The sequence below is a fragment of the Diabrotica virgifera genome, chromosome 7, assembly GCF_917563875.1.
Source record: "Diabrotica virgifera virgifera chromosome 7, PGI_DIABVI_V3a".
Taxonomy (NCBI): domain Eukaryota; kingdom Metazoa; phylum Arthropoda; class Insecta; order Coleoptera; family Chrysomelidae; genus Diabrotica; species Diabrotica virgifera.
The window spans coordinates 210,435,774-210,461,071 of NC_065449.1; the positions used below are offsets into that span (position 1 = coordinate 210,435,774).

The window sequence follows — 25,298 nt, forward strand, 5'->3', positions numbered from 1 at the left end:
ATGTGAGATACTGTGCCACAAATATCTGTATGGTCGGAAGATTCTTTTAACAAAATACGCAACTCTGAAATTGTTTATATAATTTATATATCCCAGACAGTCAGATGGCACAATTTTACACTGTCGTCATTGAATATGGAATGGTCGTCACAAAAATGTAAGAACATGTATCACACGCCATATATCTATTGGTTCTTTTTTTAATGGAAGCCGTCTTTTATTGGCTTATTGTACATCTTTCATTCCCTCGTGATACTTATTTCAGGATTGTGGAGCCCTGTACTAGCTTATACAGGTCCAGTGGGTACTTACTCCGTGGCGTTACAACCCTTCGTGGATTTTAGTGCACTCGACAACGTGCCTCTATTTATCTCTGTCTTGCGCAATCTCCATCCAATTATCTCGCCACCAAAGCCAAGGGCGTCCACGTGGTCTTCTACAATGGGACTTCGTCTCATACCAGCCTTACTGTTTTTTCGTCAAAATGTCTTAGGTGACCTACCTATTGGAGTTTTCTACATTTTATTTCTTTTATGTTAGCGTCTGGGTATAGTTCTTCGAGCTCTTTGTTATTTATCCTATATTGTCCTGCTGCTTTATCAAGAACAGGCCCAAAGATCTTCCTTAGGATTTTTCTTTTCCAAACATGCAGTCCCTCTTCGTCTGCATTTCGTCCACGTTTCGCTACCATACTTCACTAAGGGCCGGTTGTTCGAACGCTAATCAAAAATGGAATCAACTGATCATTATCAAATATTTAATACTGTCACCAACTGTCAATGTCAACTTTGTTTGGGTTGCTGAAAACATAATTGATTAAAATTATGAGATTTATTAATCAAATATGTTAATAATTGTTACGTTAATTAATCAATCAATTATGTTAATTATCATAATGATCATTAACATAATTTATTACAATTAACTGATTGACGTACGAATGAGGGGTATTGGCATTTGATGGTTGTTAAGGGGACTTATAATTATAATCAACTTCTTGATTAGCGTTCTAACAACCGGCCCTTAGGGTCGTATGATTGTTTTATATAGTTGTATCTTTGTATGTTTTGTTGGTTTTGGTTTTATAAGGTTTTGAAGGGCATAAAGACATCTTTTTCCGGCTTGTATCCTATCCCAGGTCCAGTGGGTGGGTACCATATCTTTTTGGAGGCATTTAGTTGTTTCAAAAAGTATTTGCCACTTGCAATCTAAGAGAATGGTTCAGTCACGTAAAAAGAATGGAGGAGCACAGACTACCAAAAGGTTGGAGAGATAGCTGGCAGTCTACCTCTCAAGAAATACTTGAACGTCGGAATTAACAGATCGACAGATTTAAGTACAACAAGTAATATAAGAAGAAGAAGAAGAATTTACAAACAAATGAATTATATGAGTATATGGAAAACTGGAAAATAAGTTGACCTGTTCCATAGTTTACTATAAAAGATGAAAACTATGAAATTATTAGCAGCAGTTTTGAAATTTCGCTGCAGAATCGTACAAAAATATGAAATCGTGAACATTATGAATCGTGAACATTATATGTTTCCATTTAAAATTGTTTTACAAAATAGGAGGCGATTTTTTTTAAAATCGCACTGCGTACACGTTTTATTTTATTTTTTTTATTAGTAAATAAATATTTATAAAAATAAACCAAAATAGGTGAAAATTTTATTAAAAGCGTGTATTTTGGATTTTTCATTTAAATATAAAATTTAAATTTTAAACTATTGATATTTCTAGAATAAAAAATCCTCTAGAATAAAAAATAAAAAAACTTTATATACTCTCATTAGAATTCAAAATATTCTTACGTAAATATACTTACCCCTTACCCATAATTAAAACTCACAATTAACAATAATCTATTTTTTTCAAATAGTCCAACAACTTAGTTCTATTACACAAAAATATAATAAATTAATTATAAAATAAACACTACTTCCCTATGGATCAACACTAACGAATTCTTAAAATAATACACTACTGCACTGAACAGATATCGATACAGAAAACAAAACAGGTAAGAGAATTGTGCTATTACACTTAGAAATCTTACGTAGGTGAAGGGGTGCCGGTTATCAATACCCCTTCAGGGAGAGTCTTGAATAGATATCAGTGTCTCTTTCAGCGGTTTTCACTTGCAGTAAGTTCAATGTGCCGCTAGCCTTCGATTGCTCAGTGAACTGGTTATTTAAATAAAACACTTGCTATTTTGTTATGACTGTAATGGAATTTGTAAGGGCAAGAAATAGAACATTACATGAACAGTTGAGTAAACAGCTACCATAAAACGCCACAACACGACTTTTTACACATTGCCGGCTTTATTTGCAACGTGCAACGTGGAGAAAAAATGCTCTCCGAAAAAGCCTAGAAAAAGATTATTTGCGTGTTTTCGTAACAAGTGCCGATAGCTGACTGCCGACTCCCGCTCACCCCATACCCCGCTAACTACTAGTCCCTCGCATGGTAGGCGGGAAGTCAACAAGTTCTTGGAACTTGATCTACAGACACTGCGTAATAAAATTATTTGTTTTTGTCAGAGGCGTCGCGGTATAAATATTATTGGTGAAATAGAATTATTTGTTTGGAGACTATGGTTCTCCAACAGTAGGTTCAATAAATTTTTAGTAATTCCAATATGACACAAAATCTAGGCATGGGATAAAAAAGTTTATTTGAAGAAAGTGTATTTTTTTCTGCTTAATGGCGGTACGGGCTCGTTTTTTTAATATTGTATTTAGTCATAGAGTCATTTCCACATACTAATATATTTCTCAAGTTGGGCTCGGTACCGTCATTCTTTACTAAATTACGAATATGTGTGCCAAATATCTCAACAACATATTCAAAATTAAAGCTGCAATCTTGGAACGCGTTTTCCGTTTTGATGACGCACTACTGTAGCCTCTTAATCATCTATTATCTTTTGGAGGCCTTACACATAATGCCTATGCAAAATTGTTGTGGTTTAATAGGATTATTATTATATAAAAAAGCCCAATAAATTTGAAAAGTATTTATTTATCCCATAAACCAATTTCCTTCATTTTGGTTTGAAAATACTGCTGGAGATGCTCGGCACATTGGTAGTACTCTGTTTCTGGGGAATTGTAAAACTTGCAGTTAGTGAATATTCTCATCATATCAGCTACAAATAGTCGCCTAGACACGTAGTACCTTGATTTCAATCGTTCCGCCATGGTTTTCAAATCTGAAAAGTAACTTACTTGTACACAAAGTAATAAAAAATGTTACACAAGAAAAAAACATTTAAAAATAACATTTATTAAATATGCATTGGATATAAAGAAGTATACAGACTGTTTAATTTTAAATTAGATATACGCACTATAAATGGCAACACTGCCCACCTAACGCACCAGATTTGCGCCGATTCATTCAGTCATTCGTCATTCAACAGTGGCAATGCAACTCATTCTCATAAGCAATGTTGCTGATTTTAGCGCTTCCTTCATTGGGGTACATCTAATCAAACACTAAACAGTCCGTATGAGAAAATATATATATTAAATATTAAACTCGATTAAACGTGAATTTGTTGACAAACATAGTGGACAGTGTCGCGCTGGTTATTCAAATATAATCGTGTTTGTATATTTCTAACTGGTGGATTTTAGAAAGGTGTAATGCGAACTCTACTCTCCCCATATGTAACTGTAAACCTTCGATTCCTTTCTCGAAGGTTTGTACCTGCGTTTCGAACGGGTCCCAGCTGTCCCAAGACAGGCGCCTCTAGACTTCAATCGAAAATTCCAGATCAGGGAAGGCATGGATATAAATAAGAGAATTTGTATTGTAAATTCAGTCATGATTCTGATGTGAAGTGCGCGTTTTAATATTGTCGAAAATAAATTGTAAATAATAATTGTAGATATAAATGATATATTTTAAAATATAAAGGAAAAGATTCCTCTCATTGGCTGTATACCATAATAAAAACTTACTAATGAAGTAAAAACCTCACATGTAGGTAGGTGGTATATAATTTATTAAAAAATTTTTTCTAAAAATGATCCAAGATGGATAAAATCACAAACGTTTTCGGACCAATCAGTCCATCATCAGGTGGTAGAAACTTCAGATCCAAAGTAGTTGGAACTAGCTACATATTTAGGTCAAAAGACCTTAATGTAATAATAATTATGCCATTTAGGCTACAAAAATGTCGACAATAAGTCGATGTCACAAGAAATTAAATTGCAACGGTATTACAAAGTGGTCTTCATCTTGGCCTCAAACTGACTCAGTTTGAGGCCAAGATGAAGACCACTTTGTAATACCGTTGCAATTTAATTTCTTGTGACATCGACTTATTGTCGACATTTTTGTAGCCTAAATGGCATAATTATTATTACATTAAGGTCTTTTGACCTAAATATGTAGCTAGTTCCAACTACTTTGGATCTGAAGTTTCTACCACCTGATGATGGACTGATTGGTCCGAAAACGTTTGTGATTTTATCCATCTTGGATCATTTTTAGAAAAATTTTTTTAATAAATTATATACCACCTACCTACATGTGAGGTTTTTACTTCATTAGTAAGTGATATATTTTAGTATAAATAGTTAATGTAATGAATTAAAATACAGACTAATAAATTAAGTAAGATCGTAAAAAAGGTCTTCCAAAATCGGCTGTTAAGCTGCTAAATCCAAACTAAAAGTACAAATTTCTGAAGATGTATGGGGCATGCAGAAAAATGACTATATCAAATTAGTGTGCCATTTTATGACAATAATTATTGATGCCACTTTGATTAAGAAATGCCGGATACTTTTTGGAAAATTTATATTTTTAATGTTTTTTTAGTCTCCTGAAAAATTTCAAAAAACAGATCTAGCAAGTTTTGATTCTATAGGCCTTAAATAATACTTAAACCCTTCCGAACTTACCCATTGGATATTTAATATGATCATAATAATCCGGTACAACGTGTCTATCAACTGGTTGTCTAAAAGGCCAGGAATCTTCGTGTATCTTAACCTTAAAAAAATATATGTAAAATAAGAAATAATCGCAAGAATGTATATTATTACTTACAGCACTTAATACGCTTTTAAGATGACCTGCTAAAGTGTCTGCATCCTGTGTTTCTTCAAGCAACTGGCCTCTGGTGGTTCTAGATGCCGGTTTCCACCCAGTTTCTTCTATTCCTGGAATAGACTCTATTGGAATACTCCTAACACCTAAAATATTTAATAGTGAGTACAAAAAAGTTTATTTAAAACATCTAAAAAAGATCATTCATGTTTGTTCAACACTTGGGCCGGATAGCTCAGGCGGTAAGATGTCTAACTTCCGGGTAGGTACAGTCGGAAAAATGAAATAATACCCATGAACGATCATATCAAGCAAATATTTTGGATTTGCTGCCTTTTTCTATAAATAACAAACGAGAGAGACAGATTATTAAGTGTTGTCTACTAAGCAAAAACGTTATCCAAGACATACGCAGTTACATATTTATAATTGACAGAGTGAGACGCCGATACAATTGTTCAACGTAGTTATATTAATTTAGTAGAAAATTTAAACTCACACTTGACTATTTCTGTACGTCTAATGTCAAAAACATTCAACATCAGTAGAGATAATGATTGTATAAACTACTATTCGAGTAATCGTGCTGGTCAACTATAATCTGACTGATTCGATTTCTGTCACTTTGACAGTGAAACTGGGTTAGGTTCGGTAGAGTTTATAAATTTTAATAATCAGTCGTATTTACTTGAATAAATTCAAATCTTTTAAGAGCTATTTTGATATTATATTGTATTTCTGGTTTGGTAAGTATTTATTTAATTAAAATACGTCAATAAAATTTGTAAGTAATCATCTGTCAATATGGTTAACTTTTGTGTATGAGTTCGCCAAACGTGTACATATTACTCTGACTTTTCAATCATAGTGTATGAAGTTACAGATTAGTATATTTTTACGAATGTACATTTATTTGCAGATAATGTCTGGAAAATGATCTGGATACCTAATGATCTGAATTCATTAAGTTTACTTTCATTTTAATTACTTAATGCAGCTGACATAAACAACATTTTTTAATTTCCTGTTACTATTTACGTCCACTGGCAACTTTATCATGGAGAAATTCATAATACTATATTTGCTTACTCATTATTTTTTGTATTATTAATCAATATCAAATAATTAATTACGGTAGTAATAGTAACATTTATCACCAATAAATATATATTATCAGAAAAAAAATAGCATCACAAAAATTTTTTGACACATTCTTACGTAGCGAAAAATCGTACGGCGAGGTAGTAGTCACATCCGTTTATTTTCAGTATTAACTTAGTTTAGACTTTGTTTTGACTAGAAATTTTTGATTTGATTCGTATGCATATCATCGATGACGCATGGGTATTCTTTCATTTTTCCGACTGTAGGTAGGCCGGAGATCGAATCCCAGCGCCGGCGCCGGCGGGAACATATTAGTGCAGGCACTGAAGGTTTTCACCTACGATTTCGTGGAACCTCCATCGATTTTCATGAAAATTGGTGAGTAGTTAAAGGATACCTCAAGGAACAAAGGTGATATGATGCCAACTTGCGCTTTTACCATGGGGGTGGATGCCACCCCTTCTCGGGGGTAAAAATTATTTTATTAAAAATAATACAATAAATCGATACAGGGATAAATTCTAAGCAAAATTTGTTATATAAAGTTAATAAAATAAATCAATATTTTTTAACTTATTAAAGATCAAAAATTTTATTTTTTCGCAAAAAAATGCATGTTTTAAAGACGTTTTTCACGTATAACTCAAAACTATGAGCTTTTACAAAAAAGTTATTATTATCAAAATTGAAGATAATAAAAAAAATTAAAGCACTCATGGGAGTGCCGACAGAAGTGAAAACTTCTTATAGTATATAAATTACGAGCTCAATGCTTTTTCCCCATCCAAAAGTGCTATACCTATATTATATACGCGTTTACGTACGAAATTTAGTTCGGCAAGTGATGAGGGTCACAAACTCAATACTTTTTCCCCATATAAAAACTGCACAACGTCCCTAAAGAAGTTTTCACCTCAAAAATTTATTTCGTCGAAGCAATAACGGTCGCTATTTCAATACTTCTTCCCCATCCAAAAAGTGCACAACGTCCCTAAAGAAGTTTTTATTTCAAAAATTTATTACGCCGAAGCGATGACGGTCGCTAATTCAATTCAATACTTTTTTTCCATCTAAAAAGGGCACAAGGTCCCTAAAGAAATTTTCACTTCAAAAATTATTTCGTCGAAGCAATGACGGTCGCTAATTTAATACTTTTCCCCATCGAAAAAGTACAAAACGTCCCTAAAGAAGTTTTCACTTCAAAAATTTATTTTGCCGAAGCGATGACGGGTCGCTAATTCAATACTTTTTCCCCATCTAAAAAGGGCACGAGGTCCCTAAAGAAGTTTTCATTCCAAAAATTTATTTCGCCGAAGCGATGACGGTCGCTAATTCAATTCAATACTTTTTTTCCATCTAAAAAGGGCACAACGTCCCTAAAGAAGTTTTCACGTCAAAAATTTATTTCGTTAAAGCAATGACGGTCGCTAATTTAATACTTTTCCCCATCGAAAAAGTACAAAACGTCCCTAAAGAAGTTTTCACTTCAAAAATTTATTTTGCCGAAGTGATGACGGTCGCTAATTCAATACTTTCCCCATCTAAAAAGGGTAAAACGTCCCTAAAGAAGTTTTCACTTATAAATTATTTCGTCGAAGCAATGACGGTCGGGATGACGGTCACTAATTCATTACTTTTTCTCCATCTAAAAAGGGCACGTCACTAAAGAAGTTTTCACTTCAAAATTATTTTCGTCGAAACAATGACGGTCGCTAATTCAATAATTTTTCCCCATCTTAAAAGTGCACAACCTCCCCAAAGAAGTTTTCACTTCAAAACATTATTTCGTCGAAGCAATGACGGTCGCGATGATGGTCGCTAATTTAATACTTTTTTCCCATCTAAAAAATGCACAACGTCCCTAAAGAAGTTTTAACTTCAAAAAATGAAATCACCGCTTACTTAAAAAACTAAGCTAATGTTAACTAAAAGTGAGTTTTGGGTAATTGAATGTATATTTTTTTCGACGAGTACTCAAATCTAAGTATTCAATCTTAAATAACGGGAAAACGATGCATTTTATAAAATATACCTGCTAAACACTTGTCGAAGTACTTCGAAATACCTATCAAATGAGCTCCAGAAGAAGTTAATAGCATCAAAATTAAGTAAGTTATGATGAAAATAAGAGAACCCTTTCGAATTTTTTAGGAAAAGTGAAAAATAAAACATACGCCATTTCCACAAAAATTAAAATTTATGGTAGTCCTTACAAGAATTTATTTAGTATAAGCAAGTATAAGTAATGATTTCAACAATTTTGACTGATTTACAATGCATATTTTTGAAAATAAGATATAATTTAAAAAATCAGAATTTTTAAAATAATTGTAATTTTCATTTTCTTTTGATAATAACTCCAAAAATACTCAATATAAGTAAAAAATGATATTTAACCAAGTTTTAGTTTGTTCTATATCAAATATTTTACCTTTTTAATACATCTGTATGGTAAAAAATAACCGAGATAGAAACGTTTAAAGCTTAAAATTTTAGTAAATAAAAGTTAAATTAAATGTAAGGGGTTTAAAAGATTAATTTCAACGTGGTTTAATAGGCCTTAGAATTAAATTTCAAATGGTTTTAAGGTGAACCTGATATCGTAAAAATTAACGGAGTTATTAAAAAAACAATAACATTTTTTGGAAAAAACTTAAAAGATAAATTTTGAAAAAATTTTGGTGCAAAAATTTTAATGCTATCAACTTGATCAAGAGTTTCTTTGATAGATATTTCTAAGTACTTTGACAAATAATGTTTAACAAGTTTATGCTATAAAATGCATCATTTTCCCGTTATATAAGCTTGAATACTTAAATTTGGGTACTCGGCGAAAAAAATATACTTTCAATTACCTATAACTCACTTTTAGTTAACACTAAAGGGTTTTTCTAATAAGGAATTTATTTCATTTTTTATTAGCTTCAATTTTGGTAATAAGAACTTATATTTTTTGAGGTATTTATGAAAAATCGGTTAAAAACATGCATTTTTCTCACGAAAAATTAAAGTCTTTATCTTTAGTAACTCAAAAAGTTTTGATTTATTTTAATAACTTTGTAAAACAAATTTTGCTTAAAATTTGTCCTTTCATCGAATTGTGATGTTATTTTTAATAAAATAATTTTCACCCACGGGAAGGGGTGGCATCCACTTCCAGGGTAAAAGCGCAAGTTGGTACCATGTCACCTTTATTTCTTGAAATATCCTCTAACCACTCACCAATTTTCATACAAATCGATGGAGGTTCAACGAAATCGGAGGTAATAGCTCATATCCACCTTCAGTGACTGCACTAGATAGACATTTTTAAAAATGTCTATAGACCCAAATCGACTCAGACTGAATATGAGTACTTTGGGTAAAACCAGGGATATCGTAGGCCCTAGAGATAGCAGACTACCCTACTACCAAAGCCGCGTTAGCTGTATAAAACGGGAGAGACTATTACTATTTGCTCAACCACAGGACGATCAAATTCAGATTTTGTATTTAGTTTGAAACGAATGTGCCAACAAAACAGTGATCTTATTGGTAACATTACCAACTATGGGATGATTTAACAACTTTTTAGTCTAACGTCCCTCAATTTGTAATTTGAAAGTTTAAAATTGAGCAGAACATCAACTACGTGCTATCAAAAGCTCTAAGAAATATTGTATAGCTATAGAAACTATGCACATATATTGTAAAAATAAATTACCTTCTTTGAAAAATGTTACTCCTGGATGCACCTTCGATACAGTTTTTTGCTGTTGATAGATCAATTGTTTTACAAATTTCTTTTGTTTCCTCACCATACTCGTAAACTCAGTGTAAACTATTTTAGGATTGAGTTCGCAATGCATGAGTGTAGCACCTTCGTAATCTTTAATGTATCCTTGGTAAGCGGCTCTGTTCATCTTTATATCCTTTGAAAAACCTTGTCTTTCAAAATATCCTACAATTATATTAACATTAGTACTATATAAACTTACGTGCATAGAAATCGGCCCACCTAAAAATTTGGTCATTTTTGAAGTCTCGTATTTCCTAAACCTGTTGGCCGATTTAAGTGATTTTTTTACTTTGTTATAGTCTTATTCTTCAACAATATCGCTGTAATAATATTATTGCTAGACAGGTAAGTGTTATTTTATACCGGATGTAACAATGATAGTGTGTTTTCTCGGTTAGGAACACCCTGTGGAATATTCTAGCGTATATAAAATATTGAAATTAAAACTCTACTGTAGCCTTAGGCTTTCGTAACATTTTTCTTTTTGATTCATTCGCTTATGTTGGATAATAAAAAAGTTAGGTATTTTAACAACTAGCAACGTTCTTCATCAATACAGGGTGTTTCTAAATAAGTGCGACAAACTTTAAGGGGTAATTCTGCATGAAAAAATAATGACCGTTAGGTTTATAATCATATGTTCGCAAAAACTACCTCTTAAAACCAATCAAATTTCATTTGCATATCTCAACCGATTTTAGAGCAGTAAATAAATCGTCAGTTTGTAAAAAAAATTCAACATCCCGTATCTCGAAAACGAAGCGGACATATGTTTATAAATGAAACGGTCATTATTTTTCATGCAGAATTTCCCCTTAAAGTTTGTCGCACTTATTTTGAAACACCCTGTATTGATGAAGAACGTTGCTAGTTGTTAAAATACCTAACTTTTTTATTATCCAACATAAGCGAATGAATCAAAAAGCAAAATGTTAAGCCTAAGGCTACAGTTGAGTTTTAATTACAATATTTTATATACGCTGGAATATTCCACAGCGAGTTCCGAACTTTGAGGAAAAAACACACTAACACTGTTACACCCAGTATAAAATAACACTTACCTATTTAGCAATAATATTATTACAGCAATATTGTTGAAGAATATGGCTATAACATATTAAAAAAATCAATTAAATCGGCCAACAGGTTTAGGAAACACGAAACTTCAAAAATAACCAAATTTTTAGGTGGGCCGATTTCTATGCACGTAAGTTTAGTAAAGAACACGATGAAATAACTAACTGTAAAATGATTAGGATTTTAAGTGGAGATAAGGGACTGTGAAACAACTAGACTGGAATAACTGGGATATTAACATAAACGGACAATATCTGAATCACAATACGCTGATAATATTGTATTAATACCAGAAAAAAGTGAAGAATTACAAAGAATGATGAAAGAACTAGATATTGACATAAACAATTGACAAAGATGAAGATGAATTACAGTAAAATAAAAACCATGACCAATCAACAAGAAGAACTAATAATTAAAGTGGCTAAAACAAGAATAGAAAAGTATATTATTATAATATCTAACAAAGTATCACTAGATAATAATTTGACCGAGGAAATAAAGAGAAGAATAAAATTGGCCTGGGCATCATTCCGAAAACTGTCATGTATTCTAAAGAATCTAAAGAACAGAAAATATCCCCAATACCTAAAAACAAGAGTCTACAATCAATGTTTACTCCCTGTCCTTAGACGGCTCTTAGACCTGGACGTTTACAAAGGAAAATATGGAAAGTATAGCAAAGACAGAAAGATCCATGGAAAGAAAAATGCTTAACATTAAACTAACAAACAGGAAAATAAACGAATGGATCCGTAAAAAAAGAGAGAGATGTTTCAACCAAAGTAGCAAAGCTTAAATGGTTGAAGCTAAAAGATGGACTAAGATGATATACATTGGAGACCGTAAAATCACAAACGAAAAAGGGAAAGGCTACAAAAGCGATGGTTAGATAATCTGAAGAAACACGCCGGGACAAAATGGTAGAGAGGCATGGAAGAATGAAAAGGATGCTTATGTCCAAGGATGGATGTTTGGAGCTGATTAGATAGACAGAAAAAAGTGTCAATCAAGAAGTATATCCTTTTTTTGAAATCTCAGGATGTACAGCGTGTCGCCTATATAATCAGTATACTTTTAGTCTTAAAATTAGTATGTATTTATATTTTAAGAAGTAATTCTATAAGTAAACAATCTTTTTTAAATAAACAGTACATATCAAAATGACAAGCCCCGGGCGAAGACGGCGTAGTGATAGAGACTCTTAAATTTGGAGGAGAAACACTATTAAAATGGACTTATAACTTGAAAATGGAATAATCCCATCTCAGTGGAACAACCCCACAACAATGCTTCTTCATAAAAAGGTGATATCCCCGAGCTTGAGAACTACCAAACGATAAGCCTTCTTTGCCACTTGTATGAGCTATTCACCAAAATCACTACCAAACGCTTCGAATTTATACTGGACTTCTATCAATCAAGAGAACAAGCAGGTTTCAGGAATCTTTAAGCAATGTCCTGATAAAAAACTATGTGGAATATAATAGACCCTTAGCCTTGATCTTCACCAATTTCCAAAAAGCATTTGAGACGGTAGAACTAACATCCACAATACCAGTACGGAAACAATGTAGAATAGATTACAGGGGACACAGTACGGATAGGGATTAGACGGGATCCGTACAAATAATCCCCAGACAAATAATCCGACAAAAAATCCCCACAAATTATCCCCGGACAAAAAATCCCCACAAAAAATCCCGGACAGGTAATCCCCACAAATTTTTTCGGACAAAATATCCCGACAAAAAATTCCGGACAAAAAATCCCAAGAAATATTTTTGCCGAATAAAGTTGTCGAATGAAAGTTTATAATTCAAGGATGGTACTAAAGATGATAAATTTGGCCTAGGCTGTCTGTCCGTCCGACAGCGAATATTCCTCCGTCACTATACCAGTTAGAATGACAAATGATGTGTCGAATGAAAGCTTATAATCCAAGGATGGCACTAAAGGATGAGAAATTTGATCAAGGCTGTCTGTCCGTCGGTCCGTCCGACGATTAGACAAGGGGATACCATTTCCCCAACACTTTTATAACTGTCCTCAAATACGGAATGAGCTCACCTTAGATTCGTAGATGACAAACACAGACAACATCGGTGATACAAAACAGACGCTTGATGAATTAAGACATCATTGGAAGTTGGCATCTGAATAAATGAAAGCAAAACCCAAATAATGACAAATCTAGTGCTCACACAAAACATCAGAATAGGCGACGTTGACATAAAAGAAACACATGTGTACCTTGTACAAATTGGAAAGAACAACCAAGCGCATGAGATAGTTCTTTTATTTTTTGTTAAATGTTTTTCTTTTATAGAGATATGTGGCGACACGCTTTAATTACTATTTTTGCTAATTTTAATTTTTAATAACTTTTCTCAAAACGAAATATTATGGATCATATAAAATTCACATTTAATATACAAACCAGATACTAAGAAGGGTCCGTTAAGTTTTACGAAACGAAATGTATCCCTAACCAGATGTTTTTGGTGTGTTCAGTTTAACAAACTGAATCTATTAGCCTTGCGACATCCAATATTGGACATAGGCCTCCCCTTCGCTCCTCCATCTTTCTCTATCCTGAGCCATGTGCATCCATTTTGAGCCTGCTTGGTGTTTTAGGTCATCTACCCATCTCATCTGTGGTCTTCCTCTCTTTCGTTTATATGTCCATGGTCTCCACTCTGTAATAATTTTATTCCATCTTTCGTCTTTTTGTCTAATCGTATGACCGGCAAATTTCCCTTTTAGTTTAGCTGTTTGACGAGTAGCATCTTTAACTTTTGTGATATTTCTTACCCAGGAATTCCTTTTTTTATCTGACAGTCTTACGTTGATCATTTGTCTTTCCATTGCTCTTTGTGTTTTCGCAATTCTGTCCATATTCGCTTTTGTGAACGTTCATGTTTGACATCCATATGTAAGGACCGGAAGAATACATTGGTCGTAGATTTTCGTTTTTACATATTGAGGGTATTTTTTATTCTTCAATATGAAGCTGAGCTTACCAAACGAGGCCCACGCTAACTTCGTTCGTCTCTTTATTTCTGCTGTTTGGTTGTCTCTATTCAATTTTATCATTTGTCCCAAGTATATGTATTCATGCACTTCCTCTATTTGGTTTTGTTTAACTACGATTTTTAACTCATCCTCTTGATTTGTTATCACTTTTGTTTTGCTGTAGTTCATATTTAATCCAACTTTACTGGCTTCGTGGTCTAGTTGTTGTATCATTATTTGTAGTTGTTCCTTGTCTGTAGCGATAATGACGATAGCGTCAGCGTATCTTAGGTGATTTAAGTATTGGCCGTTAATGATGATTCCATATTCTTCCCATTGTAATCTCTTGAAAATGTCTTCTAGAGCTTGGTTGAAGAGTTTCGGCGAAATCGTATCTCCCTGTCTAACGCCCCTTTTGATAGGTATGGGGTGTGTATTCTGTTCAAGTTGGATCGTAGTTGTGGCCTTACTGTATATATTAGAGATTAGTTCTGTATACCTGTAATCTACTCTGCTATTGTGTAGTGATTGTTTCACTGCCCAGTGTTCTATGAAGTCGAATGCCTTTTCAAAATCTATAAATGCCATATATATGGGTATTTGGTACTAATTTACTTTCTCAATAAGTAACTTCAATGTCAGTAGGAACATGTACTGTAGCCTTTTCTGAATCCTGACTGTTCTTTGGTCTGATAATTGTCGAATTTAGGGGTTAGTCTGTTGGTTAATATTTTAGTTAACAATTTATACATAACATTAAGCAAGGTAATCGGTCTATAATTTTTCAGATCTTTTTTGTCTCCTTTTTTAAACAATAATAGGGTGATTGCTTCATTCCAATTACTGGGTATGTTTCGTGAACTGAATTCCCCATAAATTAATTACCTTACCAGACCTTATGTCAATAACTCACTTTGGAAATGCATTCGAAGACGTTTCTTAAAACTGCAGAAATGTTTCAACTTTTAAACGCCAGATCTAAATAATTTATCGCCTTTCTGACCAGATGGTAGAAACACATAGCGTTTGTGGTTTTTTTCAGCCACAGCAGTCGATACACAACCACGAGTCGATTCACAACCTCCCATCGGCAGTCACACCCCAGCGGGCGTCGGGATAGGTCAACAACACACCCTTACGAGATATAAGCAAAACATGTATTTTTACTGATTAAAATAAATATAAGTTTGTTGTGTTTACATTTATTTTAATTTCATTTAATTGATTCCGTAACCCACCAACGGAACAGATATAAAGTGTTATGTGTTAGTGAATCATACTCACCAATGGCATTCTGGTCAGCAAACGTCAAGAAATGTAGAATTCCTTTAGAGATGTGATAATCTTTTAAATGGTTCATCAAATGAGTACCGTAGCCTTTAATTTGTTCTCTTGAAGTAACAGCACAAAAAACTATTTCTGTAAATCCTTGCGTTTGAAACGGCCGAAAACAAATTCCTCCGATAGGCCGATTTTCTTTGACTAAAGCTATAGTTCGATGTTTTCTGAAACAAAGTTATCTATTACGTTTTGATTATCATATTTAAATAGATTGGTTCATTCAAATAGTAACTACACCTGTAATCTAATAAAAGGATAGGACGGCACGTCAAACGGAAACGCAGTTTGTCCGAGACGATAACTTCTAGTGCCACCTAGAAAATAAATCTGAACTACCAACTGACATGTACATACTATATACAGCGCGCAGCGTGTCTGCGTAACTTGGAACCATATGGGAAACTTTTTTAATATCAATTTTACGAAAAAAATTTATTCTTTATAAAGTGCTCTGCATAGTCTAAAACCTAAGACGCAATCATCAGATATCAAATTTTATCAACAGTATACGAGGTATGTCAAAAAATATGAATTTCACTCAGGAGTAAAGTGCCTTTATATTTTAAAATTTCGAAAACTGCCATTGAGAAAAGTTGGTTGTAATTAAAAATTATGTTTATGCATTTACACTCTTCTAAGTAAAAATTTTTTTTTTTTTGAAAATTTAAAATTTTCAAGAAAGTTAAAAAAACTTTTGAAAAAAGTTATTTTTTATAAAACGTTCTGCTTAGTCTAAAAACTAAGATAAAATTATAATATATTAAATTTTGTCAATTTTATACGAGATATGTCAAAAAATATGAATTTCGCTGAAGAATAAAGTACCTTTATTTTTCACAATATTGAAATTTGTTATTATAAAAAGTTGATCGGAATTAAAAACTTTGTTTCAATATGCAATTTCATCCTTCTAGTTGAAATATTGTGAACTATACAGGTATTTTACTCTTGAGCGAAATTCATATTTTTTGACATACCTCGTACAAAATTAAAATAAAATTGATATCTTATGATTGCAACTTAGTTTTTTGACTATTTAGAAATTTTTATAAAGAATAACTTTTTTTCGCAAAATTAATAATAACGGAGTTATCTTAAATAAAAGTGATGAGTATCCGTAATTTGACGAAAATTTTCAAAAAAAAATTTTCAATTAGAAGAGTGTAAATGCATATTATAACATAATTTTTAATTACAAACAACTTTTCTTAATAACAATTTTTGATATTGTGAAATATAAAGACACATTACTCTTGAGCGAAATTCATATTTTTGGACATACCTCGTATAAGATTGATAAAATTTGATATCTGATGATTGCATCTTAGGTTTTAGACTATGCCGAGCACTTTATGAAGAATAACTTTTTTTCGTAAAATTGATATTAAAAAAAGTTTCCCATATGGTTCCAAGTTACGCAGACACACTGTATACTTAGGGAGAGAGAGCCACGATAAAATAGGGGGGAGACAGGAAAACTTAGATAGAGTCAGGAACAATTAGAGGGAGTCAGAAAACACTAGAGAGAGTTATGAAAAATTAGAGAAAAAATTAAAGGGAATATAGAAAAATTAGAGGGAGCCTGGAAAAATTGGAGGGAGACACGACAAAACTGGAGGGAGTCAGAAAAAATTGGAGTAAGATGCGATAAAATAGGAGCAAGTAAGAAAAAATTAAGTGGAGTGACTGTAGATGGTAATTGGTTGGATCTACTCGGCTGCCCCAAGTAGAAACACTGTAGCGCCAATTCGAAAAATGTTCACCAGAGTAGAAAACGTAAAGGACTCAACTTTTCAAATTTCTATTTTGTTTGAAATAAAAGTGAACACACATTAATTTAGTAAAAAATACTCCTGTTTTTCAGTAAATATTTTTATGTCTGAATTTTATTTCCTGACTAGGTTTTGAACACATACAGTGTTTTTATTTGGGAAACCTGAAAATATAGTATAAAATTTCCCACTTTTTAAAGACATTAAGTACCACAAATGATACTTTATTCAAGTTCATTTAACACATATATAACAAATTGCAACAATTTAATGGTCAGTGGCTGGGTCATGTAATTGCTGTCATCCAGGGTTATGGAAAAGCTTGTCCACTAATGTCTCTGAGACTGACCAAGTACTCCAAAACGATCATCCGTTTTCAGGCGCCAAAGAAATAAGTGTCTATTATTTCTTCATAGCTACATATTTATACAAATTATATTAAATTCTCTATATAAACAAATTATATTATGCAGTTTTTAATAAAAAATTTTCGTTTATTGTTATAACTTTGTATATATAATATTTATATTAAGGTTTAGTTTTACAGCGTGTAGTTTTTTTTATTAATTTGGGCTATTATAAAGTTATCTTACTCAAAATTCATCCGACTTACAAGTGAAAAATCGACTAAATTTTGTAATTTTGCAATGTTTTTGCAGCATCTGTGTTTCTAATTATTGGTCGAGGTTTACCAAAAATTATTTTGTAGATTTTTTTAAGAACAAAATTCATGTTGTAAAGACTATTTATATTTGTTAGTTTACGAATTATAATAACTTAAACAATTAAATTGTTTATAATAAATTCTAGTCACTTCCGGCGCAAAAGAAAGTTATAAATTCGAATTCAGCAGGTCAAAATATTATTTGATTTTTATTCATATTTGATAATTAATAGGTAACACCCAGTTTAATTTTAAAAATATATTTTAAATAAATAATACAATAAACTTAAATATTTTATACACGACAAATTTCTACTGCACTTATCACAATAACCATCAATAACTAACAAATAACTAAGAATTGCCTTGGAAATATCAATGCTCTTGGCGAATGTAAAATGTAGATCATGCGATTCTCACGGTAAATCACTGTAAATCCCAAAAACCAAATAAAAACACTGTATATCCAGTATTTCCAGTGTTATACTTGGGGATATGGATATAATGTGTTTTAAATTGGTGAAGTGAAGATGGAATGTGATATAATGTGTTTCATAGCAATGTTAAATTGTGGTTCGACTAATTTTTAATTTTTTTTCCTTGGTAGTTGGTAGATAACAACACCCTAAATCCAAAAATGCAATAAAAGTGATTTTGAAAAAAATGGATATACAGTGTTTCTACTTGGGGCAGCCGTACTGTCGCAGGACGATAATGACTAGTTTAGCCAAATTTGTCTTATACCGAAAATATGAAAGATATTGGGAACTAATGATTTTTTTTAATTACTTAATTAGTCATATTGTCATACATATTCATTAATATATATAAAATAATACTTACGGGTCAAATAAGAGTTGCGTAATATACTCAATAGGCATCCGAGGTAGTTGGTGAGAAAATACATTTTGTAAACCTATTAACCATAACATTGTTTGCTTTGAAACTGGCGTAGTAAGGCTATTGCCCACCACATGCAACTGAATAATATTTCTTTGTTCTTCTAGTTTAGGAGCTTCGTCGGTTGCGGGAGCATTTTCAGAGAAAACCATCTAAAAATTTTTAAGCATACTAAATGTTTTGATGGTACATCGGAGATGTATCATCAATATCAAAAACATGTACCGGGTGTCCCAATAAGAATGGCTCTCGGCCATATCTCAGGAACCGTTTATAGTAGAGTTTTGAAATAAAAAATGTTATAACAAAAGTTACCTCAGGAAAAGCCTGGAAATTATTTTCATAATTGTGGGACCACCGCTAGAGGGCTTAATTGAATATCAAAAATTAAAAAATCTAAATTTTACAAAATTTTCCTAATGAAGGGGCACTGGAAATCCGTTCGTCGTATTCTTCATAAAATTCTACGCATATTTGATTTGACAAGTTTGGGTCTACCTTTGGAAATAAGAGGTGGGGGTGAGTGGGAACCTTGTTATGAAAAACTGGCTGTGAGTCCGGTTCTGCTTAATCAAATTTTGCAAACTTGGTCTTGTTGAAGACAGATCTTTTTCGTCAATGTAAAAGTTATGATTTCGAACCAACTTACTTAGTAATATGCCAGCTAGAAGAAGTTGTTTAATTTTTTTCAGAAATCTAGTGTTCCTAGGAAAATATTAAATACAAACATGCATTTTTAATACCATATTACAAAATTAGCAACAGAATAGCGAAAACCCCATGTTAATACCTTTTTTCTATCTCGACATATCTTACAAAACGTGTAAATTTAAAAACATAACTGTTACTGTTACCGGTAAACGAAATTCATTAAAAGTAGTGTGCTATGGAAACAACAAAGAAACATTTTCCAGCTGTCAACGTATATTAGGTCTTTTCAACGCTTCTCATTTGTTTCGAGCCTCGTTCATATCTCGTATATTAATATTATACACGGATTATACAGCATATTATTCGACATATAAATTCGACATAAGGCTATTAAAAGACCAAAACACAGAACAGAGTGTAAAACGGTATATACAGAACAACTTGAATACCGTTATTCAATCGGATGTAATGGACCAGGAGATAGAAAAGTTGCATACAGTTTCACAAGACATACGTGAGAAATTCCTCAAACCACCAAAAATAAAGAAGAAATCGTGGATGACAAACGAGATTTTAGATATGATGGAAGAGAGGCGAAAGTCCAAAGATCAGGACATGTCATTATACAAAAGAATAGATAAAGATATCAAAAAAGCAATTAGAATAGCTAAGGATACACGACTAAGAGAACAGTGTGCGGAAATCCAGCAATTGCAACATAAACACGATTCATTCAATATGCACAAAAAAGTTAAAGAAGCTGCAGGCTTATACAAACCTAGAAGAGTTGGGTGTTTGGCAGATAACCAAGGCAAACCACTGTTAAGTGTGGAAGAAAAACTAGACACGTGGAAGAAATATGTGGAAGTAACTTTTGCAGATGAAAGGCAGAATACCATTGAAGACATTGAATGCCAAACAGGACCCCCGATTACCATTGAAGAAGTCACGTCAGCTATTAAAACAACTAAAGATGGTAAAGCTGTAGGGCCTGACCAGTTTTATGTAGAATTCCTAAAACTTATGGATGAACAAGGAATAAAATGGATAACAACCGTATTCAACAAAATATACGTAACTGGAAAAATACCCCAAAGCTGGTTAAAGTCGACCTTCGTAACTTTACCCAAAAAAGTAAATGCCAAAACATGTGAAGACTACAGAACAATTAGCCTAATGAGCCACTTACTCAAAACGTTTCTGAAGGTGATACATGGCAGAATATATAAAAAATGCGAACAACAGATATCATGGACGCAGTTTGGATTCCGCGATGCCTTAGGCACCCGAGAGGCTCTATTCGCTGTCCAAGTGCTTATGCAAAGATGCAGGGATGTTGACTGTGAAGTGTATATTTGTTTTATCGACTACAAAAAGGCGTTTGATAGAGTAAAACATGATAAACTCATAAACATCTTGAAAGAAGCGGGAGTAGATGATAGAGACTTGAGAATCATATATAATTTGTATTACAACCAAACTGCCAATATTAAAGTGGAAGACCAATTAACAGAGGCAGTCTCCATAGATAGAGGAGTGAGGCAAGGATGCATCCTGTCCCCGGTGCTGTTTAATATATACTCTGAATGTATCTTCGAGCAAGCGCTGGGAGAACTACAGGAAGGCGTATTAGTCAACGGAGTGCGTCTGAACAACATTAGATATGCCGACGACGCTGTAGTTTTTGCAGACAGTCTAGATGGTTTGCAAAGAATAATGTCGCGCATATCAGATATAAGTAGAGAATACGGACTTGATCTCAATACGAAAAAAACAAAGTATATGGTAGTCAGTAAGCGCGAAATATTAAATACACAGCTTTTGGTTAACCAACAACTAATTGACAGGGTCGACAGCTACGCATACCTTGGTACCAACATAAATAGCCAGTGGGACCACTCAAGTGAAATAAAACAACGCATAGGAAAAGCGAGATCAGCGTTCATATTGATGAAGTCTCTTTTCAGAAGCCACGATTTACCTCTTGCTACCAAAATCTCTATCATCAGATGCTATGTATTTTCTACGTTATTATACGGAGTAGAGGCCTGGACACTTTCCGAGGCTTCTTTGAGAAAACTCGAGGCATTTGAGATGTGGTGTTACAGGCGCATTTTGAGAATTTCGTGGGTGGATCGTGTGACTAATATTGAGGTTCTACGTAGAATAGGCAAGGAATGCGAGATTATTAACATAATCAAAGAGCGCAAACTAGAATATCTTGGCCATGTTATGAGGAATGAACAGAGATATGGCTTGTTGCAACTCATTCTTCAAGGCAAGGTATTTGGAAAGAGAGGACCAGGGAGAAGAAGAATATCTTGGCTTCAAAACCTGAGAAAGTGGTTTAATACATCGACAACCGGACTATTCAGAATAGCAGCAAGCAAAGTTAGGATAGCCATGCTGGTCGCCAACATCCGGAACGGATAGGCACCTTAAGAAGAAGAAGATACAGCATATTACAGAGGCTCGAAACAAATGAGAAGCGTTGAAAAGCCCTAATACAAAGAAATAAAAACAACTATTTAGTGATTACATAAACTTTCAAATTTTTGCCCATCATTTTCGTTGCAAACATTTACTCTTTCAAGAGTAGATTGAACAGCAGTCTCAATTTCTGCTCTCGATATGCTTTGAATGGCGTTTAGTATTCTCTGGATAATGTATTCTGGAGTCGTGTATGATGGGCAACAATTTGAATATTTAGGTCGTCACTAAGTAGTTCTTTTTGTTCTGTGTTATATTTAATTTTAATAGTATTGTTTCTCTTTATATTGTTGTTTTAATTAATTATATTTTTATACGTTGACATCTGGAAAATGTTATTTTGTTTTTTTCCACAGCACACTACTTTTCATTAACTTAGTTTACCGGTGATAGTAACAGTTATGTATAAAATTTACACGTTTCTTGAGATATCTTGAGATATAAAAGAGGTATCGACATGCGGTTTTCGCTATTATATTGCTAATTTAATCTAATTTTATAAAATATGATTAAAAATGCATACTTGTATTTAATATTTTCCAAAGAAAACTAGATTTCTGAAAAAAATTAAATAACGCCTCCCAGCTGGCTTATTACTTATTAGGATGGTTCAAAATTATCACGCTTACATTGAAGAAAAAGATCTGTCTTCAACAAGACCCAGTTTTCAAAATTTGATTTAGCAGAACCGGACTTACAGCCATTTTTTCATAACAAGGTTCCCACTTACCCCCACCTCTTATTTGCAAACGTAGAGTTAAACCTGTTAAATCAAATATGCGCAGAATTTGATGAAGCATACAATAATCGGATTTCCAGTGCCCCTTCATTAGGAGAATTTTGTAAAATTTAGATTTTTTTATTTTTGATATTCAATTACGCCCTCTAGCGGTGGACCCACAATTATGAAAATAATTTCCAGGTTTTTCCTGAGGCAACTTTTGTTATAAAATTTTTTATTTCAAAGCTCTACTATAAACGGTTCCTGAGATATGGCCGAGAGCCATTTTTATTGGGACACCCGGTACATAAAACAATTATAAGACGATCGTCTTACTTGACGTTGAATGTTAGAACACAATCCTAGTTTATGTAAGGCTTTGCCTTGGTAAGAAGATATTTCTCATTTTTCATCATTTTCAAATTTTTTTGTTTTTTTCCTATTTTTTATATTTTTCATCTTTTACATTTTTCATATAGGTATCTAAAATTTTTCATTTTTATATTTCTCAGATTATTTCTTATATCTTTCCAATTTTATATTTTTTGTATTTTTCAATTTTTTGTATTTTTATTACTTTAACATTTTTCATAATTTTTGTAGCATATCATATGGAAAGTACTGGCAACAAAATATATTAGAAAATTTGGTATACAGAGATGTAACAAGAAAAAGAGGCAAAGCTAGGCATAATAGTACAAATATCTAAACGAGAAAGAATTACTTAAAGAATTAATCCTGACACATTAATGATTGTAAGTGACAACATTAAATATCAAACAAAAACTGAGGCTTTGTAAGGCTTTTTTCTTGTAAGAAAGCGTACAAATGTATAGTTATAAATTTTGTATAAATCATTTCTTATATTCGCTCCGTGCGTGACCATGGTGGGGATACATGAAACTATGCCAGCGCCCGTAGCGGCGAAATATGACAACTTTGGCGAATAGTGATTGAATAATAATTTTTTTCAATAGATATTTCGCTTACCTTATTATTGCCGTTTTGATTTTTATTATTTATATTTTCATACTGACTTTCTTTCCTTCCCCGATCTGGTGGTATATTCCTATCGTCATCTATTTCCATTGTGTGATACATACACACTAGTGATGTAACGAATATTCGTATTCGCATTCGTATTCGCGAATATTCGCATGTTTTTGCATATTCGCATTCGCATCCGCATTCGCGAAATTTGTGCGAATATTTTGCGAATATGAAAACCAGAAAAAAAAGATAATATTAGGTTAATAAAATCAAAATATATTCACTTCTCATCTTTTTTTATTAAGAAAAGGTAACTTAACCTCAAACATGCAGCTACTCTTAAATGGAAATATGCGGGACACAACAGCAGACAAAGAAACGGAAGATGGAATGAAGCGATAACTCACTGAAGACCTTAGGACTACAAAAGAGGAAGGGGCAGACCACAGACGAGATGGTCGGATGACCTAAAAAGATACACAGGGACCAGATCGACAGCATTATCACTGAACCGAGAAGAGTGGAAAAATAAGGGGGAGGCCTACGTTCAACTTTGGACAAATGAAGGGCAATAGATAGATAGAACTTAACCTTGTATAATCACATTATCAGCCTTCATTTTTTTATTATTTGGTATTATCTAATAAAGTTTAAGATTCAGATTGATTTACACTAAATATCAATTAACTTTTCATTACAAATTTAGAAAACATTACAAAAATAGAAACAAATTTAAAAAACTGAATATTCGCATTCGCATCCGCATTCGCGAATGTTGGTAGCAGATATTCGCATTCGTATTCGCGAATGTTCAAAAACTGACATTCGTTACATCACTAATACACACAACAAAATTAATAGTTCAATAGACCCAGCTAATGTTAAAATCTGGTAATAATAATTCACACTGCCTAATTGCTTTCGATGTACACTTAATTAATGTTAACACCGACAACTAAACTATAACGAAAAAGTGAAGAAAAACCCTTAAAATTGATATTTTCTTCAGAGAACTTCTAAATATCCGCTTCTTAATTTGACGTTTATTTGACACTCGAATTTATTGTTCGTATAATAAATTTGATCAAAAATAGTAAATAGAATATTACATTAACGTCAAATATGTCATATGTGTATCATATGTTTAACGTCAAAGGACCCCGCACAAACCTTATGGAAAATAGGTCTCAGTGGATTTCGTTCATACTTTGGGAAAATACTCTTTGAAGCATCCTGATAAAAAGTTCTCATGGGCACAACTCAATCGTATGAAGGATTTTCAAGATATAGAGGTCCAAACTCGGAAAATTATAAGATTTACGGTGTATTCCAATTCCGTGAGTTACTGGTTATTTGGCAACATGTAGAAGTTTGGATCAAGGAAAAGTACTAGTAGTCTAGGATTTTTTTCCTGGCTATCCAATGGCGACCTTTACTTTGACCTTGACCTTCAACGGACGTCATCTTCTAGAGTTTCGAGGGTTTTAGGCATTAAATTGATGTAAACAGATTACTCATGCGTTTTGGGATCGCAAAACACGAATATGCCATCAGAATTGCCCTCCGGATGACGTGGTGGCCAGGCCAGGCCACTGCAAGGGACGTCATCTTCTAGAGTTTCGATGGTTTTCGGCATTTAATTGATGCAAATGAATTACTGGAGGGTTTTTTGAGATCACCAAACACGAATATGCCACCAGAGCCGACTCCCGGAGCGCCTGG

At 33.0% G+C, this 25,298-nt stretch overlaps 1 protein-coding gene across 1 annotated transcript in view; it reads right to left on the reverse strand.

Annotated features, from left to right (window-relative positions):
- Positions 1 to 3,010: 3,010 nt before the first annotated feature.
- LOC114340604 (histone acetyltransferase KAT2A) overlaps positions 3,011 to 25,298 on the reverse strand; it is a 57,980-nt gene continuing 35,692 nt past the window's right edge. The window contains exons 8-13 of the mRNA XM_028291373.2: positions 18,668 to 18,876; positions 15,332 to 15,552; positions 9,881 to 10,117; positions 5,074 to 5,219; positions 4,926 to 5,016; positions 3,011 to 3,220 (exon numbers count right to left, since the gene is read on the reverse strand). Coding sequence (XP_028147174.1) covers positions 3,027 to 3,220; positions 4,926 to 5,016; positions 5,074 to 5,219; positions 9,881 to 10,117; positions 15,332 to 15,552; positions 18,668 to 18,876 — 1,098 coding nt within the window. The 3' untranslated portion in view covers positions 3,011 to 3,026. The remainder of the gene's footprint in view (positions 3,221 to 4,925; positions 5,017 to 5,073; positions 5,220 to 9,880; positions 10,118 to 15,331; positions 15,553 to 18,667; positions 18,877 to 25,298) is intronic.